This window comes from Passer montanus, unplaced genomic scaffold, assembly GCF_014805655.1.
Source record: "Passer montanus isolate IOZ18808 unplaced genomic scaffold, ASM1480565v1 scaffold44, whole genome shotgun sequence".
NCBI lineage: Eukaryota > Metazoa > Chordata > Aves > Passeriformes > Passeridae > Passer > Passer montanus.
The window spans coordinates 1,480,046-1,500,262 of NW_024369262.1; the positions used below are offsets into that span (position 1 = coordinate 1,480,046).

Consider the following 20,217-nt stretch of genomic DNA (forward strand, 5'->3'; position numbering starts at 1 on the left):
CACACCAGGGTCATTCAGCAACTCTGACCTAGGCTAAAACAGAGATCTGGGCTGGAATGTACTGGAAGTGCTGTGTTGAGTGGCTCAGTTTGAGTGGCACTGGGAGACAGAGCAGCACTGAGCTCCAAGAGAACCGAGCCTTTCAACCCACTCTGTTCCCTAGCAGTCACAATCAGGAATTCTGCTTTTTATCTCCCCCAAACACAGCCCTTGCCTTCCCCAGTGAACCTACCAGCATCCCAGCTGTAAAGCAAAGCAGGGACTGGCAGGATGGGGAAGTTACTGGGGCTGACCAAGACATTGCCAGGAGCAAAAATATCATTGTCTTTAATTGTGTGATCTGTGTTGTGGCTTGTGGCTCTTATGCAGTAAGAATGAGCAACAGAACGTCCCTGTCCAGGGCTCCTGTTGTATCCACCCACCACCAGCAGCACTACCTGGTCCCTGGTATCTGGGCAGGAGGCGATTCCAAGTCAATTTGTAAATCTCTTCACAGCAAATCAACACCACAGCTGCAGGCAGCTCCATCAAGAGCAGCTCCCACATCTGTTGGGGAATAGGTCCAAGGCAGCAGGACAACAGCTGTGGAAAGTGCTAGATGCTGTCCCTGCCTTGGACAGACTCAGTGCAGTGGCTTTTCCAGCATTCATTTGGATTAACACACCAGAAACTCCTTCCAACATGGCTTTAGGTACTGGGCAAGGCTCAGCTGGCTGAAATATCAGTATCGTGGGGTACAGCACTGCGTTTCTCACATCAGCCAGAGTACCGCTCCATTGTCACAAGCGCAGCACTGCAGTAACTGAGTTACAAAAGCCAAAGGTGTTGGGAGCTGCTGCTGAGAGCTGAGGGCAGGGCAGGGCAGGCTCAGCAGCGAGTGCCGAGAGCCCTCTTCAGGCCTCGGCTGGAAAGAAAAACATAATAATAATAACATAATAATAACAAATACCCCCCAAAAATAGCTTTCCCAGGAGAAGCCTCCAAGGCAGATAAGAAGGGACACATATCTCCCAACACCTGCAGGGCAGCAAAGCTCCCCAGCCCTTCGTGCGCCTTCACTTCCCAGCGGGCAGCAGGGGCTGATGAGCCGGGACAAAGCCAGGGGAGTGTCACAGATCGGCGTGGTCTGGGTGGGAAGGGACATTAGTGCTCTGCTGATCCCGGCGAGCGGCCGGGGAAAGGGAACACCAGCGGGATGGGACAGCCGGGACGGGGATGGGGACACCAGCGGGATGGGACAGCCGGGACGGGGAAAGGGAACACCAGCGGGATGGGACAGCCGGGATGGGGACGGGGAGCCCCAGGGGGATGGGACAGCCAGGACGGGGAAAGGGAACACCAGCGGGATGGGATAACCGAGATGGGGAAGAGAAACCCCAGCGGGATGGGACAGGCGGGCCGGGGATGGGGAACCCAGCGGGATGGGACAGCCGGGACGGGGATGGGGACACCAGCGGGATGGGACAGCCGGGACGGGGATGGGGACACCAGCGGGATGGGACAGCCGGGACGGGGATGGGGACACCAGCGGGATGGGATAACCGAGATGGGGAAGAGAAACCCCAGCGGGATGGGACAGGCGGGCCGGGGATGGGGACACCAGCGGGATGGGATAACCGAGATGGGGAAGAGAAACCCCAGCGGGATGGGACAGGCGGGCCGGGGATGGGGACACCAGCGGGATGGGACAGCCGGGACGGGGATGGGGACACCAGCGGGATGGGACAGCCGGGACGGGGATGGGGACACCAGCGGGATGGGATAACCGAGATGGGGAAGAGAAACCCCAGCGGGATGGGACAGGCGGGCCGGGGATGGGGACACCAGCGGGATGGGATAACCGAGATGGGGAAGAGAAACCCCAGCGGGATGGGACAGGCGGGCCGGGGATGGGGACACCAGCGGGATGGGACAGCCGGGACGGGGATGGGGACACCAGCGGGATGGGACAGCCGGGACGGGGATGGGGACACCAGCGGGATGGGATAACCGAGATGGGGAAGAGAAACCCCAGCGGGATGGGACAGGCGGGCCGGGGATGGGGACACCAGCGGGATGGGATAACCGAGATGGGGAAGAGAAACCCCAGCGGGATGGGACAGGCGGGCCGGGGATGGGGACACCAGCGGGATGGGACAGCCGGGACGGGGATGGGGACACCAGCGGGATGGGACAGCCGGGACGGGGATGGGGACACCAGCGGGATGGGATAACCGAGATGGGGAAGAGAAACCCCAGCGGGATGGGACAGGCGGGCCGGGGATGGGGACACCAGCGGGATGGGATAACCGAGATGGGGAAGAGAAACCCCAGCGGGATGGGACAGGCGGGCCGGGGATGGGGACACCAGCGGGATGGGACAGCCGGGACGGGGATGGGGACACCAGCGGGATGGGACAGCCGGGACGGGGATGGGGACACCAGCGGGATGGGATAACCGAGATGGGGAAGAGAAACCCCAGCGGGATGGGACAGGCGGGCCGGGGATGGGGACACCAGCGGGATGGGATAACCGAGATGGGGAAGAGAAACCCCAGCGGGATGGGACAGGCGGGCCGGGGATGGGGACACCAGCGGGATGGGACAGCCGGGACGGGGATGGGGACACCAGCGGGATGGGACAGCCGGGACGGGGATGGGGACACCAGCGGGATGGGATAACCGAGATGGGGAAGAGAAACCCCAGCGGGATGGGACAGGCGGGCCGGGGATGGGGACACCAGCGGGATGGGATAACCGAGATGGGGAAGAGAAACCCCAGCGGGATGGGACAGGCGGGCCGGGGATGGGGACACCAGCGGGATGGGACAGCCGGGACGGGGATGGGGACACCAGCGGGATGGGACAGCCGGGACGGGGATGGGGACACCAGCGGGATGGGATAACCGAGATGGGGAAGAGAAACCCCAGCGGGATGGGACAGGCGGGCCGGGGATGGGGACACCAGCGGGATGGGATAACCGAGATGGGGAAGAGAAACCCCAGCGGGATGGGACAGGCGGGCCGGGGATGGGGACACCAGCGGGATGGGACAGCCGGGACGGGGATGGGGACACCAGCGGGATGGGACAGCCGGGACGGGGATGGGGACACCAGCGGGATGGGATAACCGAGATGGGGAAGAGAAACCCCAGCGGGATGGGACAGGCGGGCCGGGGATGGGGACACCAGCGGGATGGGATAACCGAGATGGGGAAGAGAAACCCCAGCGGGATGGGACAGGCGGGCCGGGGATGGGGACACCAGCGGGATGGGACAGCCGGGACGGGGATGGGGACACCAGCGGGATGGGACAGCCGGGACGGGGATGGGGACACCAGCGGGATGGGATAACCGAGATGGGGAAGAGAAACCCCAGCGGGATGGGACAGGCGGGCCGGGGATGGGGACACCAGCGGGATGGGATAACCGAGATGGGGAAGAGAAACCCCAGCGGGATGGGACAGGCGGGCCGGGGATGGGGACACCAGCGGGATGGGACAGCCGGGACGGGGATGGGGACACCAGCGGGATGGGACAGCCGGGACGGGGATGGGGACACCAGAGCTGTGGAAAGTGCTAGATGCTGTCCCTGCCTTGGACAGACTCAGTGCAGTGGCTTTTCCAGCATTCATTTGGATTAACACACCAGAAACTCCTTCCAACATGGCTTTAGGTACTGGGCAAGGCTCAGCTGGCTGAAATATCAGTATCGTGGGGTACAGCACTGCGTTTCTCACATCAGCCAGAGTACCGCTCCATTGTCACAAGCGCAGCACTGCAGTAACTGAGTTACAAAAGCCAAAGGTGTTGGGAGCTGCTGCTGAGAGCTGAGGGCAGGGCAGGGCAGGCTCAGCAGCGAGTGCCGAGAGCCCTCTTCAGGCCTCGGCTGGAAAGAAAAACATAATAATAATAACATAATAATAACAAATACCCCCCAAAAATAGCTTTCCCAGGAGAAGCCTCCAAGGCAGATAAGAAGGGACACATATCTCCCAACACCTGCAGGGCAGCAAAGCTCCCCAGCCCTTCGTGCGCCTTCACTTCCCAGCGGGCAGCAGGGGCTGATGAGCCGGGACAAAGCCAGGGGAGTGTCGCAGATCGGCGTGGTCTGGGTGGGAAGGGACATTAGTGCTCTGCTGATCCCGGCGAGCGGCCGGGGAAAGGGAACACCACCGGGATGGGACAGCCGGGACGGGGATGGGGACACCAGCGGGATGGGACAGCCGGGACGGGGAAAGGGAACACCAGCGGGATGGGACAGCCGGGATGGGGACGGGGAGCCCCAGGGGGATGGGACAGCCAGGACGGGGAAAGGGAACACCAGCGGGATGGGATAACCGAGATGGGGAAGAGAAACCCCAGCGGGATGGGACAGGCGGGCCGGGGATGGGGAACCCAGCGGGGTGGGACAGCCGGGACGGGGAAAGGGAAACCCCAGCGGGACGGGACAGGCGGGCCGGGGAAGAGGAGCGGCCCCGGCCCTTCCGCCGGCGGCAGGAAGCAGGAAGGGAGCGGGCAGGGCTGCGGGGATCCCGGGCGGTGGGTGAGCATCGTGGGGCTGATGGATGGAGGTGATCGGGATGGAGGTGATCGGGGTGGAGGTGGCTCGGGATGGAGAGTCCCCTTGCCCCCGGAGGGATCCCCTCGCCCTCTGTGCTCCCCCACCCCAGCGATGCCACCGTGCAGGATTTTGGGCTGTTTGTCCCCAAAGATTTATTTACCCACCCATCCCAAGCACAGCTTGGGTGGCTTCTCCCCGGCTTCGGGGGCAGGCGCCATCCGTGGCTCAGTGTTGGACCAGGCAGTGCAGGGTTGAGGATTGGAATTGATGATCTTGGATGTCTTTTCCAAATTTAATGATTCTATGAATCCCACTCTCCCGTCTCCTCTGCAGGTCTCTGCTCTTCTCCCCCGCTGTGCAGATGGTGCTCCTGCGGGCTGGGCTCTGCCCTGGTCTCACTGAAGACATGATCCAGCTCCTCAGGGCCAATGCCATCAGGACGGGTAACAGGGTGGCATCAGGGTCTGGGCTTGGGGAACATCATCCCCTGTGTGTTTGGTGGTTTGTGTCATCCCACATCCTGGGAGGGTGGTGGTGGTGCAATAGCCTTCTGTGTCCTCCTTGCTGGATTTCTTCTGGGTCCTCCTGGGTGGGTACTGTGAGTAAGGACTTCTCCAAAGGCGGGACGGGGATGGGGACACCAGCGGGATGGGACAGCCGGGATGGGGAAGAGAAACCCCAGCGGGATGGGACAGGCGGGCCGGGGATGGGGAACCCAGCGGGATGGGACAGCCGGGACGGGGAAAGGGAAACCCCAGCGGGACGGGACAGGCGGGCCGGGGAAGAGGAGCGGCCCCGGCCCTTCCGCCGGCGGCAGGAAGCAGGAAGGGAGCGGGCAGGGCTGCGGGGAGCCCGGGCGGTGGGTGAGCATCGTGGGGCTGATGGATGGAGGTGATCGGGATGGAGGTGATCGGGATGGAGGGTCCCCTTGCCCCGGAGGGATCCCCTCGCCCTCTGTGCTCCCCCACCCCAGCGATGCCACCGTGCAGGATTTTGGGCTGTTTGTCCCCAAAGATTTATTTACCCACCCATCCCAAGCACAGCTTGGGTGGCTTCTCCCCGGCTTCGGGGGCAGGCGCCATCCGTGGCTCAGTGTTGGACCTGGCAGTGCAGGGTTGAGGATTGGAATTGATGATCTTGGATGTCTTTTCCAAATTTAATGATTCTATGAATCCCACTCTCCCGTCTCCTCTGCAGGTCTCTGCTCTTCTCCCCCGCTGTGCAGATGGTGCTCCTGCGGGCTGGGCTCTGCCCTGGTCTCACTGAAGACATGATCCAGCTCCTCAGGGCCAATGCCATCAGGACGGGTAACAGGGTGGCATCAGGGTCTGGGCTTGGGGAACATCATCCCCTGTGTGTTTGGTGGTTTGTGTCATCCCACATCCTGGGAGGGTGGTGGTGGTGCAATAGCCTTCTGTGTCCTCCTTGCTGGATTTCTTCTGGGTCCTCCTGGGTGGGTACTGTGAGTAAGGACTTCTCCAAAGGAGCAGGAGAGTGTGAGGATGTGGTAAGAGATCCCTGCAGAGGCTCATGGAGGATTCATCAATTCTGGCTTTTTATGGTATTTCAGGAGGGTTGTACAGTTTTCCCTCTGAAAAATGCCCAGCTTCTTGGAATGCTGCACCCTGGGCACCTCCTGCCTTGGAGGGGAAGGAAAAGGTGCTGGGCAGCTCTTGAGCAAAACAGGGAAAATTTTTTACCAGCTTTTCTCCCTACTCTGTTTTTCAAGAAACAGTTTGTTCTGTGATGAGTGATGGGGCCATCTCAGAGGACAAACTCCTCCACTCACAGTGCTGACAGAGGGCACAGCCACTTTGCTTGTTGGTGCAGGTTTTGACTAAGCTGGTTGTCTTCTGGTGTTTGTGGTCTGACCATGTTTGGCTTCCAACCTCTTGTCCCTTGTGTTATTTACAGTGGTGGACTTTGTGTCTTCAGACCTGGAGGATGTTGCCCAAAAGTGTTCCCTGTCTTACAAGGTAGAACGTTCTACTCCTAACTCCTGGTACATTAACCAGGGAGCTCAGAGCCCATGTTTGGCTCATGGACAAGGATGGGCTTGTCTGGGGGCCCTTCTGCAGCAGCTGCTGGCTGTTATCAGTCCCATTTCCAGGCGTGCCTCTGCCCCCAGGCGCTGGTTGCAGTCAGACGTGTGCTCCTGGCCCAGTTCTCTGCCTTCCCTGCCAATGGAGCTGACCTCTACGAGGAGCTCAAGAGCTCCACGGCCATCCTGCCCACTGGCAGCCCAAGGTGGGGACCTCACCCCCCCACCAGCTCTGCCTGGGGCTGGGTTTGCTGCACAAGGCTGTGGTTGCCAGCACAACCTGTGAATTTCATTCTCCAGACCATCCTCATGCACTTGTGTGCATTTGGGAAGGGGGCTCTGAGGACAAATACCTTGGGACTGCTGCCTCCTGGTGCCCCTGCCATTCTGGCTGAAGGGGTGTTGATAATCCCCCCTTGTGCCCATCCCACAGCCTGGACCAGCTGCTGGACTCAGGGCTGTACACGGGGGAAGTGACAGAGCTCATGGGAGCACCAGGCACTGGGAAGACTCAGGTGAGTGGGGTGGAGGACAGGGGAGAGGACAGGTAGGGCGAAGATGTCCCACAGAGGGACACGTGAGGGCTGGCTGACCCCTGTCCCTGTCCCCCAGGTGTGCCTGGGCATTGCAGCCAGCGTGTCCCTGGGGCTCAAGCAGCACGTCCTGTTTCTGGACTCCACGGGGGGTTTCACTGCCTCCCGTCTCTGCCAGATGCTCCAAGCCCAGACAGAGGATGAGGAAGAGCAGGCAAGTTCCCCTGGAGCTGGTCCCTCTGCTTGCTCTGAAGCTCATTTTGCTCATTTGCCTGCAAGAAACCCCAGAGGTGGTTTGTCTTTCCAGCTCTGCCTTTGCCCTCATGGGCTTTTTTGAGTCCAAACCTTTCCTTCCCTGGCCCAGTGGGTGCCATGCTCAGGACAGACTCTGTTCTTTGTTGTTTTTCTTGGGAGAAGGGAGGGACTTACCGGATTTGCAGGACTTTGTTCCCTGAGCTCAATCTATGTTGCTTTTCCATCAGTGCCACAGGAGCAGTGGTGTTAATGTGGTGGAGGCAAATGTGGAAGAATAAGGGTGTGTGGCATGGTGTGAGTGCAGAGAGCTGGTGGCACCTGGGTAGGAGAAATAGGAGAAATCCTGGGGCAAGAGGAATAGGACAAACCCTGGGGTAGGAGAAATAGGAGAAATCCTGGGACAGGAGGAATAGGACAAACCCTGGGGCAGGAGGAGTAGGAGAAATCCTGGGGCAGGAGGAATAGGACAAACCCTGGGGCAGGAGGAATAGGAGAAATCCTGGGGCAGGAGGAGTAGGAGAAATCCTGGGGCAGGAGGAATAGGAGAAATCCTGGGGCAGGAGGAATAGGACAAACCCTGGGGCAGGAGGAATAGGACAAGTCCTGGATGAGGAGGAATAGGACAAACCCTGGGGCAGGAGGAATAGGAGAAATCCTGGGGAGACTGAGGCAGGTTCTGTGCTGCAGCTGGAGGCTCTGCAGCGGGTGCAGGTGGAACGTGTGTTCAACATCTACGAGGTGCTGGGTGCCTTGCAGGAGCTGCGGGATCGCCTCTCCCAGCAGGTAGGAGTGAGCCTTGGGGCCCCTCTCCCCTCCCCAGAGCTGCAGGGAGGCCAGCAGGGCTCGTGTGCCTGACAGGTGACTCCAGATTACCTCATGCTGGGCATGCTGGAGCCTCTGTGCAGCTCACAGCCTCCAGAACTGCTGGATCTGTGACTCCACGTTGCACCTGGTGCCTCCTTGCAGGTTGTGAGCTCCGTGGGACCTCTCAAGGTGGTGGTGCTGGACTCGGTGTCGGCTGTGATTTACCCTCTGCTGGGGGGCAGGCAGGCAGAGGGTGAGCTGGGCCACTGGGTGTGCTGTGCTTGGAATGGGGCTGGGGCAGGACAGATCTGCATGTGAGTGCTGCCAGCTTTTCCCTTGGGACTGGATAAAAGGAGAGTGTTTGCAGTGTTAGCAGCAAACACTCCAGCTGGCTGTGCTCACTCCTGGCAGTGGTCTGAAACCCATCCAGGGGAGGCACTGGACTCTTTGCCCATAAAGTAAAACTTCTCTTACTGTGTCAGAAACACATCATGGCACAGTTTGCAGAGCTCCTCTGAGGCCCTTTCTGCCAGAAAGGACCATAAATCAGAAGTGAGGATGCCAAGGAGCCCTCAAGTACCTTCCAGAGGGTCTTGCACAGCTGGGTGGCAGCCAGTGCTGTCACAGGAGGTCCCCTCACAGCTGTGGGCTGTAGGAAATGCAGCTGTGACCTGGAGGGATGGGTCCTGTGCCTGCTAAATCAACCTGGCCAGCTTTGTCTGGAGCTCCTGATGCTTTTGTAGGATTTTTTGGGCCTTCTAAGATAGGAAAGGATGGAGAGTGGTCCAGTGAAGGTGTCCATGAATGTGAGTCCTGGCCCTGAATCCAATGCTCATGCAAATCCAGATGTCAGCTGCTTCCAGGGTGCACTTTGGGGGCTGATCCCAGACAGCCAAATGCTTTGTCCTGCTCCAGGTCTGGCCCTCATGATGCAGCTCTCCAAGGAGCTGAAGACCCTGGCCAGGGAGTTCAGCCTTGCTGTTGTGGTGAGTGTTGCTGTGCTTTGTCCTTCGTGTGCTGGTGCGGGGCAAGGAGCCACGGGGAGGCTCTGGAGCCTGTGGGACAGGGAGCCAGAGGCCTGAACCCCCCAGTGCCCTGCTCTGACATCTCTGCAGCCTGCAGAGGTCTTGTTCCAAGCATGGGACAAGACCTGGGCTGATGTGCTGCCTCCTGCTCTTGCTGTCCTCAGCCATTCATGGGTTGAGCAAGGCAGAGTTAAGTCCAGGCAGGTTGAAAGGCTGGTTGTGTTTATTTTTGATACAACACCGTTCATTTAAGGGGCTGGCCAGCTTGCTGGATAACCTCTTGGTCACCTTGCAGGAGCTGCAGGACATTGCATCATCCCACAGGAGCTGCAAAGGGCCCTGCTCTAGCCTTGCCCAGCTCTTGGCCAGTGCACCAGGCAGGGTGGGACCACACTTAATGTGTCTGAGCAGGGAATGTCACACCAGAGGATGGTGGTCTGCTGAGCCTGGCACTGGAGGGTGTCGAGACAGTCCTGCCTTTCCTTCTGGTACAGTGACAAGGACAGTGTGTCTGGAAGGACACTTGGAGGCCCCAAGTTAAACTTTGTTTTGATTTCAGCACCAGCAGAGATGCAGCTTGCAGAAATCAGTGAACTCCCTGACACTGCTCTGGGCAATTACTGGGCTGTGCTCGGAGGGGATGGCAGAGGGGATGAAGGAGAAGGGAAAACCTTCCTAGGAGCAGTAGCACAGCCAGGAATTCCTGGTGACCTCCAGTGTGTCACTATACTGAGTGGCACTGCTTATCCCAGGCACTGATAAATCTGTTTGTGCTGCAGGTGACCAACCAGGTGACAAGGGACAGCAGCAGTGGCCCACTGAAGCCAGCCCTCGGCCGCTCCTGGAGTTTCGTGCCCAGCACCCGGGTGCTGCTGGAGAGCAGAGAGGGCCCCTGGGAGAGACCCAGCACACAACGTGCAGCTTCCCTGGCCAAGTCACCCCGGCAGGTGAGTGAGCATCCATCCATGTGTCCATCTGTCATCCATCCATCCATGCATCCATCCATCCATGCATCCATCATCCATCCATCCATCCATCCATCCCTCCATCCCTCCCCAGCCTGGCAGTGGGAGAGCAGCTTGTGCAGCCTGGCTGGGTGCTGCAGAGAAGAGGAGCAGATCATCTGTTCCCAGCAGCCTGGGCTGAAGTTTTTAGGCAGGATAAATGAGTGGTACTATTTTATTTACAGGGAATGTCCTAACGAAGGCAGGAATGATGAATTTGCCTCCATGTTCTCAGAAAGCTCATTTACTATACTATATTAAAGAATACTATACTAAAGAATACAGAAAGGATACTTACTGAATGCTAAAAGATAATAAGGAAAACTCGTGACTCTCTCCAGAGTCTGACACAGCTTGGCCCCAGTTGGCCAAAGAGTGAAAACAACTCACAGCAGAATCCAATCAGACACTCACCTGTGGGTAAACAATCTCCAAACACATTCCAAAGGAGCAAAACACAGGAGAAGCAAATGAGATAAGAATTATTTTCCTTTTCTCTGAGGCTTCTCAGGCAAAAAATCCTGGGTGAAGGAATTTTTTCAGAGAATGTGAATGCCACATGGTACCGCTTCCAATCCAGGTCACTGTGTTCCTGGTGTTGGTTTCACCCTCCTGATGGTGTGTGGGCAGTGAGGGTCCTGTGGAAATGGCTCTGACACCTCCAAAGGTGACTTCAGCTGGCAGCCTGCCTGTGCACGGGCAGCATGATAGAGGGGTCTCCTCGAGCAAGGTCTCAGAAGCTCTTGGAGATCTACATCACACCCGAGATAGCTCAGCCACCTCAGATGGCATAAAATCAGCAGGATGGCTTCTATGGTAGTGTTGGAAACAGAGAAGTTTTAATAAAAGGCAAAATAACAAAGCTCTTTACAGAGAAAACCCAAGCCAGGGGCAAGAGGCTCTTGCTCCTGGTAAAACACCTCACAAAAGCAATATTTTCCTTTGTTCTCTTCTTTTTCTAGTGAATTGCTCAGGCAGGACTTTTTGGCTTCTGTCCAATTAGCTATCCTTAAGTTTGAGGTGAAGTCCCCAAGGCCCTATGAGGTGTCTTTTTACCTAATTGAGAAGAGAAACTTCTGGGCATTTTTTCTTTTTTAAGGAGTCAAAGGACAGTTTGGTCACTCAGTCAACAGAGGGCACATTCCTACTGAATTCCCCATTCAGCCCTGCCTGAGCCTTCTGGCTCTGAGCCTGCTCTGCTGCTTGATCCAAACAGATTTGGGTCTGCTGGTGTGCTAGGCAGTGAAATACATCCTGGATGTGCTAAATGATGGTGTGTCTGGAGATGTCTCAGAGCAAGATGTTCTTTCTTTGCTAAATTGTGTTGTCTATTTGTATCTCTGCATTCAGCAGGCCCAGTTAAAACAGGGGCACCAGCAGCAGGAATTCCTGAGGGGGATTAACTGGGATTTTGGCTCTGAGACAGGAGATGGAGTGATGTAGAGCCCAGCAGAGTGAGGATAAGCTTTGCTCTGTCCCTCCTTGCAGCCAACAGGGATCCAGGTGGAGCTGGACCTTGGAAATGGTGACGTGTTGGAGCCCAGCCTGGTGACAGCCACACAGGGACTCTGATGGGCTGGAAAAGCAGATGTCACAAGGCCCAAGAGAGCTGCACAAAAACAGGCAAGCACTGAAGGTTTTACAAACTGACTGAGAGTCCTGCAGCCCCGGGAAGGACCAACAAGAAAAATCTCTAGTGGAAAAACCAAATGTGGGTTTCCTGGAGACCTCTGTGCCTGGGCTGTGAGGTCAGCCAGGTCCTGTCCTCCTTGTCCTCACCCCCAGAGGGATCCCAAAAACATCCCTGTGTTTGGGATCAGCACAACCCCACAAATCCCCTGTGCTGGTTCTGTTGCCCCGTGGCTCCCTGCCCTCTGCAGTTCTGATCATCCTTGGGCCCTCAGTGGCCTTGGTTCAGAAATAAAACAAAAAAAAAAAGCTGTTGCACATTGCTGTGGTTGTTGAGAGCTGGAATTCAGTTAATGACAGCTGCTCTGAAGTTAATTAAAATGTTGAGCAGGCCTGGGGTGGGACAGGCTGCTGATGAGCAGGGACATAATGAGATCCTTGATCTTCCCCTCTCCCCAGAGGAGCCCCAGGCCCTGTGGGGACCTGCTGGTGGTTTTGGGGCACAGCTGGGCTGTGTAAAGCCTTGCTGCCAACTGATGGACGTTCTGATCTGGGTCAGATGGGTCCTGGCTGGCACCAGCTGGCCCTGCTGGATGCTCAAGGACCTATTCAATTGCATGTGGTGATGTTTAAAAAATGATCTTGCCCTGCTCCAGTGCTTTCCTGCTGCTCTTGTGTGCTCTTGGCAACCTTCTGAGGAGAGGGAGCCTTGGATGTGGAGTTTCCTCTTGATCCCAGATGTCTCAGATGCCCTCAGTTTAGGAGACCTCCTCGCCAGGTGAGCTGAGCCATGGCTTGCACTTCAAGGCAGCTGATGGAGAATTTGGGGGCTGGGACTAATTAGGGCATGCTCATTAAACTAACAGCACAGCACCACAGCTGCTGGAGCCCTCTAAGGCTGTGCTTGACACATTAAATACATATTTTTTACTGAAAACTTTCTGCAGTTGTGTATTTGTTTGCATTTCTGGGCTCTCCAGGCTCAGGAGGGGAGGTTTGGCTCCTGGGATTGCAGCCTGGTTGTTGGGGTGAGGAGGAAGAGGATGGTTTTCCTGTCCGCTGGAGACCTGTGCTGACGTGGCTGGAATTTACAAGCAGAAATTTACCTTATTAGCTAATTTCTTCTTAGTCAGTTCCTCGCTAGCTCCTCTCTTGGAGCTGTGGATAAAGGGGTGGTGCACACACAATTTAATTACTCATTTATCTCTCTGCCTCAGGTTCTGCAGGGGAAGTAAAGCTCTTGTGGGGGAGTGTGGAGCAGGGAAGAGCCAAACAGAAACCTCTGGGGTTATGTTTGAGCTAAGAGAGCTTTCCAGATGTTTCCTTCCCCTAAGCAGCAGGATGAGAAGAGGAACAAAATGCTCTGAACCCTCGTTAGAGTCAGCATGAGACCAACCATGTGTGATCCCTGAGAAAGGACAGGAGAAATTCCAGCCTTGCTGTGCTGAATTCCTGGCTGTGTTGCTGCAGGGAAGGTGTCACTGTGGCTGCTGGCTGTTTCAGTGTGGGGACAGCAGGGGAGTTCAGGGAATCTCTTACCCCATCTGGAAAAACCTGACTTCCTCCTCAAGCTGATTTGCCCTAAATTTGCATAGTAAAATCAGGCTTAAAGGAGGTTCTGACCTAAATATCCTCATTCAGCCTTTCCCCTCCATGCTCAGACAGGCACTCCTGCAGCTCTGTAATGCAGAGCTCAGGATGTTCTTTTCCCCTGCCTCTTCCCAATGCCCCAAACAGCTGGAAAACCTCTGGAAAGGCTTGGAGCAGGGCAGTGAATCCCATCCCAGGGCAGGCAGGGCACCTCTCACTCTAAGCAGCAGGGATGCCTTTTGACACTAGGGGCTTATTGGTCCTTTTGTACATTTTTTAAAATATATAAAAACATACATATATATTTAAAAAAAAAAAACCAAACCATATATATATACTTGTATATTTATTTGTATATATCTTTTATACATATAAAATACACATATAAATGTGTGTTTACAGGAATTGTGTGCACATATGTGTGTGCATGTACGGGCTGTACACATATGTGTGTCCATGCCTCTGTGAGTCTGTATCTCAGTGTCAGAGGACAGGAGTCTCACGCTGTGCCAGGGCAGGTTCAGGCTGGACGTGAGGAGGAAGGAAGGGTGATTAAACTCGGGAATGGTGGAGTCACCATCCCTGGGGTGCTCAGGGAGAGACTGGATGGCTGGCCGATGAGATGTATTCCATGCCGATTGATTCTGTGATCTCTCGGTGTATGCTCCCTTCCCGTGCAATGCCGTGCGCACCCAGGGACTCCCCCAGCGCACAGGAACCCCGTAGTATCCCCTCCTTCTCTTCCTCCTCCTCCTCCTCCTCCTCCCACCTGCCCGCGGCGGGTCTCGAACCCGCGGATCTCGGCGCCCCCGCGGAGTCCTCCCGGCCGCCAGGGGGCGGTGCTGCCCCGCCCGGCTGCGCTGGGGCCGCTCCGGGCCCCGCGGGCAGTTGCCATAGCGCCGCCGCCGCCGAGCGCAGGCACCGGGACGGGAGCGCCCGCCCCAGGCCCGCCGGCCCCGCCGCCACCCGGGACGCGGCTCCTCAGGGGGAAGGTGAGGCCCCTGCGGCCCGGCTGGGGTCGGGGGGCTGCCAGGTGTGAGGGGCTGGGAGCGTCTGGGGAGGCTGACAGGGGTGGAGCGCTGAGGGGAGCCGGCAGGTTCGGGAGCGTGGAGCCCTGAGGGGGCTGGCGGGTTCGGGGACGTGTGGGGGGCTTTGGGGGAGCGTTTGAGGGTTTGGGGGTGTGGGGCGGTGAGGAGGCTGCCGGTTTTGGGGGTGTGGGGCACTGGGGGCTGCCAGGGTAGAGAAGGGTGGATGGGGCAGGGGAGGGGGGCAGTGAATGTGGGGTCCGTGAGGCCGTGGAGCTGGCACTGAGGGTGAGCAGGAGCTCTGGTGGCTCTGGATTGGGGTGTTGGCAAGGGTAGGGGCACTGAGGGCACGGGGGCTGCCGGGATTTGGGGGGCACGGGGGCTGCCAGGATTTGGGGGGCACAGGGCAGGGGGAATGGGGCTGTGGGCTTGGGGCAGCTGCAGCACCTGGGTTTTGGTTTGGGCTGATGGGGTCAAGGGGCTCCCTCACAGGGTTTCCCTAATGAGGGGGAGTGGGACTCTGGTGCAGCCTCGTTTTTCATGTTAAGAGGGTGATGAGTAACTCTTCCCTTTCTGGGTTCTGCTCCCAGAGGGCCTCTGTGGTTCAGTAGGTTGTTCTGCTCAAATTGCTATGAGAGCTGAGGATTCTGGATAAGCACCAGCCTTCTGTAGAGCTCTCTGCTTAAATTATTGTCTCTTTGCATTTAGCATGTCCAAAGTGTAATTTGGTGTTAAGGACCTAAAAAATTTCCTTCTCTGCTCAAAGCTGGGGGCGTAGTGCAAAGTGAAAGCTGAGCAAGTCCTTCCTTTGCTGCAGAAGGCAAAAGTTGTTGAGAAAATAAAAGTGCTGGAGTGTCCTTCCGAGCAGTTTGTTCCTGTAAGCAGGTCAAGGTGTTTCCTGTGGGGAAAGCATTGACTCATTCTCAGGTTTCTTAGCAGTGTTTTGGTGTCTGCAGGTTAATAAATGTCAGCAGAGTCCTGCCTGGGTCTCCTCGGGTGAGAAGGCTGAGGATGGACAGGCTCAGTGTTTGAGGAGCAGGTACCCTCCAGAAAAAGCTCAGGTGTTTCCCAGCACTGCAAGGCCAGCTGGGCGTGCTTAGCCAAGCGCAGCACTAAAGGGAGATAGGAAGGGTTTAATTTTATGCTTCTTGGATTGAGCTGTGCTCAGGGTAATGTTTAATTGGCTGAGACAGAAGGGGTTTGTTTGTGTGTTTGTTTGAGCTCACTTCCTCCTCTGTGACACAGCATGTCCTCTGTGGGGAGCACAGGATGTCAGCTCAGATGTTGGGTGGGGAGAGCTGCTCCACAGCAGTGCAGGGACCTGTGGCACTTCTCTGTCCTTTCCAACCTCACTGGGGAGTTGGTGAAGAGCTTAGCAGATCTACAAGGAGCTTTTTTAGCTCTCCATATCATTAGGATGGGAGATGGTTGGTACATTTTAAATTGGTAATTTATTGTGTTTACACTCTGATGGGTTGTATTTCAACACTTCGAAGCTCAGATTTTAAGACAGATGATCATTAAGGCATGTACATGATTGTATCAACAAAAAGAGTTTTAATGCTTTGTTTTCCCACTGTTCCCTCATTTTTTCCAGACCTGAGGAGTGAAGCAGAAAGCTGTGATGAGCTTTACATGTTTCCTACAATTCCAGATCCTTGGTTTATCTACCTCCACCTATCAAATACTGAATCTCCTTAACTCCTTAGTGCCCACAGTGATGGAGAGGGATCTTGTAGTTGTTCTCTGTAATCACAATTGGTTTTGGTGGCACAGTTGGCTCTCATGAACCAAAACAATCACCTTTGGCTGTTGTGTTTCCCATTGGGGGCTGGGAATCCTGGAGCTGCAGCACTCTGTGACTGCACATCCATTCAGCTGGAGCACCTGAGCCTCTAATTAAAGGCTGAGTGCCTTGACAGTGGAGCTCATGGGTTAATGCTTAATTGCTCGAGTTTTTGCTGAATTGGGATAGTTTTGAAGTCATCACATGAGTGTTGTGTTTAATTGTAGGGTAGAAAAAGTAGGATGGCTTCCAGTGAGGCTCAGTCTTTCCCAGTGGCAGGTGCCATGTGATTTGGCTCCCAAAATCAGAGCTGAACGCACTGCTCTGCACTGAGAGCACAAAGGAATCAAAATGTGAGTTTTTGGGAGGTTAGTGGTCACTAGTTGAGTTTAGGACTGAAATCTGTCTTCTTCACATCTTCAGTTTTCTGTTTACTGTTGTTGACTTTAGTGTGGGTTTGTGTTGTTTTGTTTGTTTGTTAAATGGTGTAATTTTCACTTCTTGTGCAACTTTGCACCACGGTTTGTTGTTAGTAACAACTGAGATTGTAAACTCTTCAATTAGGCTGGAGCATGAGCTGAGCTCCAGTGCTGTTATTAAACCTGCAGTTTGGACTTTGAACCAGTTTTTGCCTGGAGGGGTGGAAGCAGATTTCCATGGTGTGTCTGCTCTGTGTGCCCCTCCTTTGCCAGCTCAGAGGGGCCCTGGAGCTGGGCAGGCTGTGTGTGACCCAGCACTGCAGTTTGTGTCCTCAGCTCTGGCTGGGGAAAGTGCTCTCCTCACCTAGGCTGTGCTGGTTTCACTGTAGGAAAATGGTGTTTAATTAAGGTTAGGCTACTTTCCTGTCCCTTCCAGTGGGTTTCCATAGGATATGGAATCACAGAGTGGATTGGGTTGGAAGGCTCTTAAAGATCACCTAATTAAAGATCCCCTGGCTCCATCTCTTCTCTAAACCTTCTGACCAGTCCTGATCTGAAGATAAGAAATCAAAACACATTGAACCAAGTACTTGTGCTTGATGAAACACACTGTGGGCAGCAGGATAATGAGAGCTGCAGAAAGGTGTGTGGCCCTTTTTTGGGACACAGCTGTGTGTGACCTGCTGCTGGACAGGGAGAGAGAATTTCTGGGTACCTGGCAGTTAAGAGAAATTGGTTCTTCTCTCTATTCCCAGCTCTGGCTACAGACACAGCCCAGCTTTACCTGGGTGCTGGAGTCTGGATTCAGCTCTGGAGGTGGTGCAGCCAGAGCCCTGCTGAGCTCCCTGGTGCTGCTGTGCCCTGTGCTCTGCCCTTCCATGGATTTACCTGGATGTTCCCCCAGCCCTCCCCTGACTGCCCACTGTGAACCCCCAGCCTGGCTCCTGCTCCCCAGAGTGATTCCAGTCGTTATCCCTGACAGTCCCTCTCTGGGGTTTCCCAAGCCTGTTTGCCTCCCCTTCCCAGGGACTGCCCTTGCAAAAGCCAGGGCTGGGAGTGTGAGCTCCCCTGAGCTGGCATTGAGGGAGCAGGGAAGGCTTTGCAGGGGTGAGTGAGTGAGTGGAATCTCTGTTTCACAGGTGGGGACAATCCAATCGTGTCACTGCTGGGCTGATGTCAGGACCAGGACTCACCTGCATGCAAAGGTTTCAAACCCCCTGCTGGTAGGTGCCTCTAAAGTTGATTATTTAGTGTTCAAGCAACATTACAAGGTTGAAAAATTACCCTTTTCTTTAAGAAACCAAGAGTATGACTGTCAAATCAAGAATTCAGATTTTGTATTAGGTTTTTGCTTCTTTCTCAGCTGTTTTCTCAGAACTGAGATGGCTCATTCTAACCTCTGAAAGGCCTTTTTGGCTTGTTCAATTTATGCTCCCATAAGGGACTTTCTTTAGAAAGAATTGTTGTTCTGAGATGCTGTTAATTCTTCTCAGTGTCTGTAAAATCTACAACTTCTTCATTTGAATTGCTCTTGAGGTTTTCAGTTTACTCAAAAATATTAACCAGGCTTCTTTCTCTAATGCCCTCTGGCTCCTCTGCCAAATAGTCTTGGAATAGGAATTTCCACATTTTATTTCGGTGGAGACTAAAATATTAATTAAACATCAGCTTTTTTTAATGCTGCCACCTTTTTATTTATATTCAGAAGGTTGTGGGATGTGCTTATAAGAATATACTTAAGGAGCATATGCTTTGAATCTTTTAGTTTAGGCTGATGTTAAGTGAGATTTGAAATTAATTAAGTGTAATTTAAATTTAAAATACTCTCTTTTGGGAGTAGCTTGTTGCGTGGTAACCTCTGCTGCAAGAAGGATGGTTCCTTTGGGCATTATTTATTCTATATATACACGTGGATGATTTCAAAGTGCAGTGTCACAAGTGGCATCACTGAATCCACACCACTTGAGCTTTTATTGCTTTGGCTTTTGCCCAGATGAGTCAGGAACTGCATCCCACAGAATTCCAGACTGAAACTGATGTGATGCTACTTTTTGTTGATGTCAAAATACCTTGCTCAGAGCAAAATGACTGCTGGCACCAGAGGATGGCTGCCAGGTGTCCTTCCCCAGAGACTTGGCTTGCTGGCATCACTCAGATGAGCAATTCCTGTGTTTGAGGTCACCCTCCAAGGGGTTGCATCATGCATTAATAATTTTGCTTCCATGGAAGTCTTGGTGCTTCCCAGGACTTTGCCTGGGCCATGGTTGCTTGGAAAGCTGCCCAGCAGTGCTGTCCCTGGGCGTGGGGGGTGAGAAGCAGCAGCTTTGTGCTCTGCTGGTGTTAAAAGAATCATTGCCAGGCTGGGAGCACAACTGGTGCTGCAGCTCTGAGGCAGTGAGCAACTCCTGCTCTGTGGGATTGCCTTTGAATTTGTTTTGTATGTGTCTTCAAAAGGAGCTTTTATTCATCTGCTGGAATAGATTTCTTTATAGACACTTGAGTTTGATAATCTGAGGAAAGACAAGCCTCTGTTCCTGAATGGTTTTTAAAATGACAAATTAGTGGTTAAAAAAGGGGAAATCTCTGTTTAGATTAGCAAAATAACTTTTTTCTTACTGAATCCATGAACCTTTTCCTATATGTCTGCCCAGCAGTCTGGGCTAGCAGCAGAGATGGATAGAATGTCAAGCCTGATAGATTGTTGAAGCTGGTTTTTGGTAGTTAAACAATAATGGAGCTGTTGTGTGCTCGCAGGGAAACACTGAGCTCTGTGTGCAGACCTCAGCCTGGAGAAAGTTCCAATTGTTCCACAGAAGGGCGAGTTCTAAAATGCAGCTTCTGTGGCTGGTGGCACAGCTGGCCAGATCCCTGCCTGTCCTGAGGCCCTTGCACAAGCATTGCAGGAGAGTTTGGAAACAGTTTATTTTTCAGATTCCAAGTAAAATGTAGATTTCCAAGTCCCCTTTGACTGTATAATCCAAAGAGTAGAAATCTCAGCTGGTTTTTATGTAGGGGCTGTTTCATGCTCTTGGAGCTCAGGGCCCAGGTTCCTGCCAGTCAGACAGGCTGATATTGCATGATCCATGCCTTATGTCTCTCAGATGGAAAGGCTGATCTGTTGTTGGAGGGGATCATGGAATTCCCTGTCAGCTCAGTCGGACCTGAGCTGTCACTGTGCATCTTCTTGTGCAGAGGGCTCTGGGGTAGGAGGAGCAAGATTTTGTCTCTTATGCAGCAGAGAAACAGGAGGGAGTTGAAACATGAATTTAATAGAAATAAAGCCCAAACCATCAGTGTCCTTTTTGGCAAACTACTTTTCTATTCCTGCTGTTATTTATACTATTTGTTACTTTTCCCTTTGAGCTGAATACAAATCACAGACAGGTTTTTGCAATGGAAATACCTAAGGAATTCATTCTTTGTTCTGAATGAAGGAATTCCTGGAAAGAGCTGAAATATGTTGTTCAGCTCACTGCCAGGCTTCAGGAGTAACTTGGAATGCCTACAAGGTGTGCAGGGAGAGTGCAGCTGGAATTCAAAGCACCTGTAAATGACTGCTTGTC

General features: G+C 54.4%; 2 protein-coding genes across 7 annotated transcripts in view; both read left to right on the top strand.

The window, feature by feature from the left end:
- Positions 1-4,551: 4,551 nt before the first annotated feature.
- On the top strand, positions 4,552-12,767 carry RAD51D (RAD51 paralog D). Of its 5 annotated transcripts, none has more exons than XM_039720385.1 (12): positions 5,246-5,434; positions 5,741-5,850; positions 6,458-6,519; positions 6,642-6,790; positions 7,018-7,099; positions 7,197-7,331; positions 8,060-8,155; positions 8,339-8,429; positions 9,092-9,162; positions 9,981-10,148; positions 11,694-11,828; positions 12,491-12,767. In XM_039720385.1, exons 1-11 carry the CDS (start codon positions 5,250-5,252, stop codon positions 11,775-11,777), a joined length of 1,233 nt encoding a protein of 410 aa, XP_039576319.1. In that variant the 5' UTR covers positions 5,246-5,249; the 3' UTR covers positions 11,778-11,828; positions 12,491-12,767. The 5 variants fall into 5 exon arrangements, with proteins under 5 accessions (XP_039576323.1, XP_039576319.1, XP_039576320.1 ...); XM_039720386.1 differs by having other exon boundaries at positions 6,654-6,790; XM_039720387.1 differs by having other exon boundaries at positions 6,672-6,790.
- A 1,550-nt stretch (positions 12,768-14,317) lies between these two features.
- RFFL (ring finger and FYVE like domain containing E3 ubiquitin protein ligase) overlaps positions 14,318-20,217 on the top strand; it is a 29,164-nt gene continuing 23,264 nt past the window's right edge. Inside the window, exons 1-2 of one of the 2 annotated variants that reach the window (XM_039720390.1) lie at positions 14,363-14,416; positions 17,794-17,877. The gene's annotated coding sequence lies outside the window, so the exon portion shown is untranslated. Of the gene's footprint in view, positions 14,417-17,793; positions 17,878-20,217 lie in introns of both variants that reach the window. The other variant, XM_039720393.1, reaches the window with a different exon arrangement.

Coding starts and splice junctions, on each gene's coding strand:
- RAD51D (XM_039720385.1), top strand. CDS start 5,250: ATGGGGAACCCAGCGGGATGGGACAGCCGGGACGGGGAAAGGGAAACC. Junction 6,520..6,641: donor AGTGTTCCCTGTCTTACAAG/GTAGAACGTTCT, acceptor GGCTGTTATCAG/TCCCATTTCCAGGCGTGCCT. Junction 10,149..11,693: donor TGGCCAAGTCACCCCGGCAG/GTGAGTGAGCAT, acceptor CCCTCCTTGCAG/CCAACAGGGATCCAGGTGGA.